The following is a 9,339-nucleotide window of genomic DNA, read 5'->3' as shown; positions in this document are numbered from 1 at the left end:
AAGGTCTCTGGGAGTGGTCAAGATAGACGAAGGGTCCTGTATGGAAAGGAGTGGAGTCTGTATGGGAAATGTATTGGCTAGTATCCTTAGGGACACATGAACTGTCTCCTGGCCATCTCCTCTTACATGTATAATAGGCATCTCAAAATGTGCAGGCTAAAAAGTGAACTCCCAGTCTTTCCCTTAAACCCACTCCTATCTCTGTCAACAGTAACACTATTTTTCCAGTTGCTCAGGCCAGACATCTTGGAGTACTTTTTGCCTCTTCTTTCTCTTATATCCCACATCAGTAAATCTTGCTGTCCCTATTTAAAAAAATCTATCCAGAATTTGACCACTTCTCTTCATCTCTGCCACTGTGATCCAAGCTACCAGCATCTCTATCAGTAATAGCCTCTTGAGTGGTCTTCCCCCTGTACCTCCAGCCCTGCAGTCTATTCTCAACATAGTGCTGGCCAGTGAGCCTTCTAAAATGTAAGTCAGATGACATCTCTCTTCTCTAAACCCTCAGTGCCTTCCCATTCACTGAAAGGAAAAGCCAAAGAGTCCTTTACAACGGCCTTCAAGGACCTTCGTGATCTGGTCCCTGCCAAACTCTCTGACCTCATTGTTTATTTTTCCCCTTCTCACAACACCTGGCTTCCATTCAAAAGTCACCCTTAATATTTATTTACGTATTTATTTATTGACAGAGTCTTGCTTTGTCATTCAAGCTGGAGTGCAGAGGTGTGATTATAGCTACTGCAACCTCGAACTGCTGGGCTCAAGTGATCCTCCTATTTCAGACTCCCAAAGCACTGGGATTACAGATGTGACCCACTGTGCCTGGTTTCACTCCTAATATTTAAAACCACAACCCTGTCTATTACCCTTTTCCTTCCCTCTTTAATTTTTCTCCATAATGATGTTTGTAATCTACATATTTTACTTATTGATTTTATTAGCCCCCAGTAGTATGTAAGCACCATTAGGGTGGGAGTTTTTAATCTGTTTTGTGCACTCTTAAGGAACTACCAGGACCTAGAACTGGACCAGGCAAAAGTAGGCTCTCAGTAAACTTTTGTGGTTTTTTAAAAAATTATTTATTTATGTTTGAGACAGGGTCTCACTTTGTCACCCAGATTGAAGTGTAGTGGCACGATCACAGCTCACTACAGCCTCAAAGTCCCAGGTTCAAGCAATCCTCCTGCCTCAGCCTCCCAGGTAGCTGGAACTTCAGATGCGTGCCACCGCGCCCAACTAATTTTTTGTATTTTTTTGTAGAGACAGGGTTTTGCCATGTTGTCCAGGCTTGTCTTGAACTCCTGAGCTCAAGAGATCTGCCTGCCTCTGTGTCTCATAAATATCTGTTGATTCTTTCCTGGATCATAGTCAGTGGCTTCGAGAGGCAATTTAAACATAGCAAGTAAGTCATGGATGCTAGAGCTTGGTCCAAAGGCAGCCCTGCCTGGGTTCCGATCTTGACTTTACCACTAAATAGCAAGACACCTAAACTCTCTGTGCCTTAATGTTTTCATCAGCAAAGCAGAGAAAATAATAGTACCTAGTTCATGGAGAGCCTCTGGGGTCATTAATAAGTATAAAGCACTTAGAAAAATACCTGTCACATAGTAAGTACTATATAAGCATTTGTTGTAATTATATGCATACAGGGTTGAGATACTAAATATAGGTAGTTTAGATTTTCTAAAATCTTTCAATGCGTTGTCTTGCCCTTGCCCATGTGAAAATTCATTTCCCATGTTTCTGCTCACTTACACAAACTTGTATGATCCCCCTGTAATCTGTCTCCAGGGGCCTGGCTCTTGACAGGTAAACTTGGATGTTTCCCTATTTGCTCCCTCTTGCAGTCATTTCAAAGCTGTTAAATAGTAATCTTGCTGGGCCCCAGTTTCCCAATCTGTACAATGAGTGGGTTGGACTAGATCATTGTAAAGGGCCTTTCTAACTCTTTCAGTCTCCCAGATGGGAGGAGGGACCGGTCCTACCTCTAACTCCACCCCCTTGGATATGCCCTCTGGCTGCCAAGGGGAAAGGTGACAGAGTCAGCTGGGCTCAGCTTCAAGGGGACCAGGTAGGAGACGTGCCAAGGTTCTTGGGCAAGGGTGGCAATGGTGCTCCTGGGCTGTAGGCAGGCAGTGGGGAAGGTGTCATAGGTAAATGTCATCTGGAGACACTGTGGCCTGGACACGAGGAGAGGCAAAGGCACTGTGGGGAGAGACACTCCTCTTCCAGGGACACAGCTGTGATGACAAGTCAGGAGACACTTTGCGTCTGGGTATCTTCCTACTTTGGATAGTGCTGGGAGGCCTCTACCCTCTTTAGCCAGCCAGTCTCTTAGGGACAGAGTGAGCTGCAGAGTAAGAACAACCCAAACCCACGGACTGCCTGCCTGAGCCCTGCCCACCACTCCCTGAGCAGCACTGCCTGAGGCTGCCCACCACTCCCTGAGCGGGACCAAAGGAGCTCGGGTAGGGGCCAGGCTCGCCTGAGTGTACCCAGATGCACTCCTGTCAGCTTTCTGTAGTGCTTCAACCACTGCTCTCCCTGCTCTCTGCTTTTTTTTGCCCCAGCTCAGGGATGGGGGTGGGCAGAGAAATCCTGCCACCCTCACTTCTGTCCTTTCCACCTCCAGGGGGGCCATGGCCAGTACAGAGTCCTCGCTGCTGAGATCCCTAGGCCTCAGCCCAGGTCCTGGCAGCGGTGAGGTGGAGCTGGACTGCTGGTTTGATGAGGATTTCAAGTTCATCCTGCTGCCTGTGAGCTATGCAGTTGTCTTTGTGGTGGGCTTGGGCCTCAACACCCCAACCCTCTGGCTCTTCATCTTCCGCCTCCGACCCTGGGATGCAACGGCCACCTACATGTTCCACCTGGCATTGTCAGACACCTTGTATGTGCTGTCGCTGCCCACTCTCATCTATTATTATGCAGCCCGCAACCACTGGCCCTTTGGCACCGGGATCTGCAAGTTTGTCCGCTTTCTTTTCTATTGGAACCTCTACTGCAGCGTCCTTTTCCTCACCTGCATCAGTGTGCACCGCTACCTGGGCATCTGCCATCCACTGCGGGCACTACGCTGGGGCCGCCCTCGCCTCGCAGGCCTTCTCTGCCTGGCAGTTTGGTTGGTTGTAGCCGGCTGCCTCGTGCCCAACCTGTTCTTCGTCACAACCAGCACCAAAGGGGCCACTGTCCTGTGCCATGACACCACTCGGCCTGAAGAGTTTGACCACTATGTACACTTCAGCTCGGCAGTCATGGGTCTGCTTTTTGGTGTGCCCTGCCTGGTCACTCTTGTCTGCTATGGGCTCATGGCCCGGCGCCTGTGTCGGCCCTTGCCAGGTGCTGCCCAGTCGTCTTCCCGTCTCCGCTCTCTCCGCACCATCGCTGTGGTGCTGACTGTCTTCGCTGTCTGCTTTGTGCCTTTCCACATCACCCGAACTATTTACTACCTCGCAAGGCTGTTGGAAGCTGACTGCCGGGTGCTGAACATTGTCAACGTGATCTATAAAGTGACTCGGCCACTGGCCAGCGCCAACAGCTGCCTGGATCCTGTGCTCTACTTACTCACGGGGGACAAATATCGACGTCAGCTCCGGCAGCTCTGCGGTGGTGGCAAGCCCCAGTCCCGCACGGCTGCCTCTTCCCTGGCACTAGTGTCTCTGCCTGAGGATAGCAGCTGCAGGTGGGCGGACACCCCCGCAGGACAGTAGCTGCTCTACTCTTAGGGTAGATAGATTGTAACGCGGGAAGCCAGGAAGGGAGAGAAAAGGGGGTGAGTGCAGGGCAGAGGTGAGGGAACCCAATAGTGATACCTGGTAAGGTGCTTCCTCCTCTTTTCCAGGCTCTGGAGAGAAGCCCTCACCCTGCGGGTTGCGGGGAGGCAAGGACATCATGTGTAACCTCATCTCTCATAACCCCTTCAGTTGCCCACTCCTTTTTAGCTAATGCCAGTCTTCTACTCCTTTCTCTTTGTTTCTATCCCTTCCTGGGGCCATTGGTTCTACATGTCTTCTTGAAAAATCTTCCCCAGTCCTCTTTCCCCATCCCATTTCCCCCACAGCTGCCTAGACCATGTATTTCTCCAGCCACACCAGAGCATTCAGCTGAAGGGGTGGATCGGATCAGGCAGAGTCATCTCAGGACTGGCCTGACTTATCTGATGATGATAACCAGAATCAGGAAGTGGAGGCAACTTCCATATCACAGATGCCGAGGATGTGCCATATGTAGCACCCACACCAACTTCCTGGTTCTCCCTCAAAGACAGCAGAGTCTTGCTTACTGAGGCACTGGAATAGGGTGCGATCCTGGGGAGCCTGCATGCAGCTGGGGGCCTGACACTGTTGAACTGGTATGCAGCACGAATTAAAGTCCTGTCATGGGGTGGGGACCTTAGCTGATAACAGCCTTTGGGACAGGAATGGGACTGGACCTCCTTTATGATGTTTGCTGAGAACATGTATATGACAGCTCTCCTGTATTTAACCAAAGGAAAAGTGGATGGCTAAGACTGAGGGGGTGGAGCTCTCATGTCTGGCTGTAAGTTCTGGCATTGAGGGGTAGAGCAGGTTTGTGCAGAGGACGGTGGTAACAGGAATTGATGCCCAGAGCTAGCGTTTTAGGGATCTCTCCCTTTCTCTAGCTCCTGCCCCAAATGAATGATAAATCTGTCACCAGCTCTTTTAGATCAGGCTTCAGGACTTTGAGGCCAGGGTGGAGCACTAAGACTGTTAAGGTTCTTTTTAAAGTTTCCTACCCATTCATTCCTACTCTCTCTCAGTGCCATCTTAGCACTTACAGGCTTATAGGATCAAGTCGCTAGGGGGAGGAGGTATGTTGGAAATTGAGAAACTAACCCCTAAGTCTTGGGAAGTCAGAATTTCTTGGCAGGCATTCTTGAGAAGGGTGGGCTCACATTTACAGGTCTTTGCCCTCTGAAATCACCTTCCAGCCTGTTGGTCTCCTGAGTCAGACCCCAGCCGTGCCTTTCTTTTTTTCCCACCCTTGCTGACCTGTCTCTGATCTCTTATTTATCTAATGATATACCAACTTCCTATTGGCTTCTAAGAGGTCTCTCTCTGGAGACTAGGGTTGGGGTCGGACTGCAGGAAAAAAAAAATGACTTCAGTTTCCCTAAATTTCCCTTTTTGTTTTTTGAAGGGCTCCCACCTTCTCCCTAGATATCCAGGACCTTCTTGCTACGCAGGACTCCTGCCATTAGGAGTAAATGAACCAACCTCTTCTCCTCTTCTTAATAGTTCTCCCAGTCTCACAGCCACTGCTTAAGCTGTTACAGACACTGTTCCTCATCTGTGCTCTCTTCCTTTTATTCCTTTGACTATGGCCTCTTTGCCCATCACCTCCCCTACCTGCTGTCCCCATCCAGTAAATCTGCTGCCTCCATCCCAATTGACTCAGCCTCCTCCATTTCCTCGGTCTATTTAACTCCCATATGCTTAATTGAGACAAACTTTCTTGTGCATTACTTTAGGGCTGTCTTCCCTTGCACTTAAGCTTTAAACACCTTGACTTTCACCTCAGGCCAATCTCCTTTCATCTAGGACTGGAGGGGATTGCAGATGAAGCCAGAGGACAAGGCTGGCTTGACCCACTAACACTTCAAATCCTGGAACTTCACCTAAGCTCTCATTCGTCTTAGACTGGCGTGTTCCTAGCAAACATTTCCCATTCCACAGGGCCCCAAATTCATCTTCCTCTTGTGACCTCTTAAGAGTTACCTTGGCTGGGTGCAGTGGCTCACACCTGTCATCTCAGCACTTTGGGAGACCAAAATGGGTGGATCACAAGATCAGGAGTTTGAGACCAGCCTGGCCAACGTGGTAAAACCCTGTCTCTACTAAAAATATAAATAGTAGCCAGATGTGGTGGTGGGCACCTGTAATCCCAGCTACTCAGGAGGCTGAGGGAGGAGAATCAGTTGAACCTGGGAGGTGGAGGTTGCAGTGAGCCGAGATTGTGCCACTGCACTCCAGCCTGCGTGATAGAGTGAGACTCTGTCTCAAAAAAAAATGACCTTGCCTCTTGCAAAATTGGGAAGCTCTAATACTTCAACTTTTGTTTCATTCATAACTGCTTTGTATTTGCCTTGTCTTCCTCTCTTTCTTCCCTGCAGTTCCAGAATAAGAGGTGGTCTCCTTTCTTATTCCTTTACCTCTCTCCTTTATTTCAAGTCTCTTCCATCACTTTATTTTATCCCATCTTAAACACAAACAAACAACAAAAACAAAGCATTACCAATTACCACTGACACCTTAACCCTGCCATCTTTTGTCCTTTCTTTTCTTTTTTGAGATGGAGTGTCACTCTGTCACCCAGGCTGGAGTGCAGTAGCACCATCTCGGCTCACTGCAACCTCTACCTCCCGGGTTCAAGTGATTCTCCTGCCTCAGCCTCCCAAGTAGCTGGGATTACAGGTGTGCACAACCATGCCAGGCTAATTTTTGTATTTTTAGTAGAGACAGGGTTTCACCACATTGCCCAGGCTGGTCTCGAACTCCTGACCTCAGGTGCTATGCCCCCCCACCCCCGCCTCGGCCTCCCAAAGTGCTGGGATTACAGGTGTGAGCCACCACACCTGGTCAACCCTGCTGTCTTCTTCCGTCGTCTTTCTGCTATCTTTAGACCATAGTCTAATTACCATGTTACTCATCCTTATTCATTTCACTGCCAAATCTCTAAAAGAATACTGTAAACCCAGTTTCCTCACCACAAAATCACTCTAATTATCTGCATCTGCTTTCCTTCCTACACTTTGCTGGACTCAGAAGAACACAAATTATCTCTTAAGCAAGACCTTTAACAATCTTGTCTCTACCTTCATCTTCTTTGACCTCTCTATTTCGGTTGACAGTGTTGCACTGTTCTATTTAAATTGTTTTCATGTTGCCATGCTCCATGCTTCGTCAGTTTGGGTACATATACATATTTATATGAGTGTAGTCAGAGCATACATGTATTTTACAATTCGTTTTTAGAAACCTTCGTGTGTGTGTGTGTGTGTGTGTGTGTGTGTGGTGGAGTCTTGCTCTGTCACCCAGGCTGGAGTACAGTGGCACAATCCTCAGCTCACTGCAACCTTTACCTCCCAGGTTCAAACCATTCTCCTGCCTCAGCCTCTGGAGTAGCTGGGATTACAGGCACTCACCACCATACCCAGCTAATTTTGGTATTTTTAGTAGAGATGGGGTTGCACCATGTTGGCCAGGCTGGCCTTGGACTTCTGAACTCAAGGGTCTGCCCACCTCAGTCTCCCAAAGTACTGGGATTACAGGCATGAGCCACTGCACCTGGCCGACAAACCTTTTATTGTAAATATTCTCCCGGGTTGCTGTAGTTTTTCATATCTATTATTTCAATTGCCCCACAAAATTATACCTGTCAGTAGATTATATTTTATTTGACTATTCTCTTATTATTGAATATTTAGATATATTTCAATTTTTCTGTGCTTTGAACATCTTAATGTGTATAGCTATTTTCTTCTTTGTAATTCTGTCTCTAGGACAAGTTCCCAGGAGCGGGATTACCAGACCAAAGAGCATGAGCATTTTTATGGACTGTGATTGCCAAAAGGACTGCAAAAATTTTCAGCTGCACAATGACATATGAGTGTTCTAATTCCCTTGCAGCGCCAGCATTGAACTTTAGAAGAAATCTCTTTAGATGATTAAAAATTATTTTAATATTTTTTGCATTTCTTTGATTACTCCTGGGACTAAACTCTTTCCCATGTTTACTCTTTGAATCTTTCTTCAGTTGGCATCCTAGTAGTATTCATATATATGTATTCTTCATTTAATATTCATGTGATACCTTTGTCATTATTTGATGTAAATATTTATCTCATTTATTGTGATACTTTTCATTTTAGTTCCTTATTTTATCCTATCACTTTAGAATTTCTCTCTTCGTGCTTTTCTCTCTCTGATTACTTTCTGTCTATCTCCTTTGCTGATTTCTCTTTTGCTCCTTAAGTAAATAGCATTCCTGAGACTGGTCACAGAGTCATAGCATTTGGGGATTATTTAATGCCCTTTGTTCATCAGACTGTTGATTTTGTCTTGGAGAGAACATACATGCAGGTGACTCATAGTCCTTGAGAGTACCTCAGAGATCATATAGGGCCTGCACACCCTCTCACTTTACAGTGGAGGAAACAGGCCCAGAGAGGTGGCTGGCCCATGACTTAGTAAGTTAGTGGCAGAGAAGAGGCAAAGTCCCAGGTCTCCTGACTCCCAGGGTTCCATTACATACCATTACACCAGACCAACTAAATTCTAGTCCTTCCCTTCTCCCAACCTCCACCTCCTTATCTTCAATTGCCTACTAGACAGTTTCACTTGAACCTTCCATTGTTACTTCCACCCCAGCATGTCAAAAGCGAAACTACCTGAACCAGTTTCCCTACCTGTCTTGCTAATTTCTGTTGATGGCATCGCCTTTCTTCAAGTCAGCTAGGCTTGAAAACTCTCAGGCAAGTTCAACTCTTGTCTTTCCCTATTTCACAGGTTCTAACATTTCTTTTTTCATCTTGCCAATTACAATTGGCCTTCTTTTTAGTCTCAGCACTACCATTCTAATACTGGCTTTTGTCACCTTATCCCTGACTGTCATAGGCTCCTAACCAGTCTTCCTTATCTCTAGTCTCTTCCCATCGAAAGGCATCCTCTACCATGCGTATTGACAAATTGGTCTGCCCACACACTGCTTTTAGAGTTTCACTCTCTTACTCAAAATTCTTTCATGGTTCTCTACTGTCCACAAGACATGTCAAAATCCTTTTGTCAGAAATTCAAGAGGGGCTTTTGAATCTTATTTTCCATTATTCCCCAATAAAAGTCTCTCTTGTCTAGATAAATTGGTCTCTTCATTCTCTCTCCAAACAAGACTTGCATTTTCTCACCTCTGCCTTTATTTTTCCTGACCCCGACACTGGACTGCCCTCTCTTTCTTCTTGGGCTGCCCTTTCTCTATTCAGTTTCCAAGGCCAGGCTTACGTCCTACTTCCTGTTTGAGGCCTTCTCTGCTGACTCTTACCCACTGTGACCTTCCGGGTCACTCCTAGAGTAATTATTGTCTATATTAGTCATTGGACACTTTTATTGTCTTTTAACATTACTTCTACTGTTATCTTGGATTGTTATTTAACTCTTCATGTATGTTTGTCTTGAGTTCCCACCTATAAACCCCTTGAGTTACTGTGATAGAAAGGAAAGAGTATAGAACAGAAAATCAGAAGAGCCAAGTCTGAACTCTGGTTCAGAAAATGGGGCTCAGGTGTATCATCCTGGATGAGTCACTCAGACTCTCTGAGCCACA

General features: G+C 46.7%; 1 protein-coding gene across 1 annotated transcript; it reads left to right on the top strand.

Moving 5' to 3' along the window:
- Positions 1-2,038: 2,038 nt before the first annotated feature.
- P2RY4 (pyrimidinergic receptor P2Y4) lies at positions 2,039-6,332 on the top strand. Its single transcript, XM_002807892.6, has one exon. It carries the CDS (start codon positions 2,643-2,645, stop codon positions 3,708-3,710), a length of 1,068 nt encoding a protein of 355 aa, XP_002807938.4. The 5' UTR covers positions 2,039-2,642; the 3' UTR covers positions 3,711-6,332.
- Positions 6,333-9,339: the final 3,007 nt, after the last annotated feature.

This window comes from Callithrix jacchus, chromosome X, assembly GCF_049354715.1.
Source record: "Callithrix jacchus isolate 240 chromosome X, calJac240_pri, whole genome shotgun sequence".
Classification (NCBI taxonomy): domain Eukaryota; kingdom Metazoa; phylum Chordata; class Mammalia; order Primates; family Cebidae; genus Callithrix; species Callithrix jacchus.
Note: the sequence above shows the minus strand (reverse complement) of the source record. Positions and strands in the feature narration are given on the sequence as shown.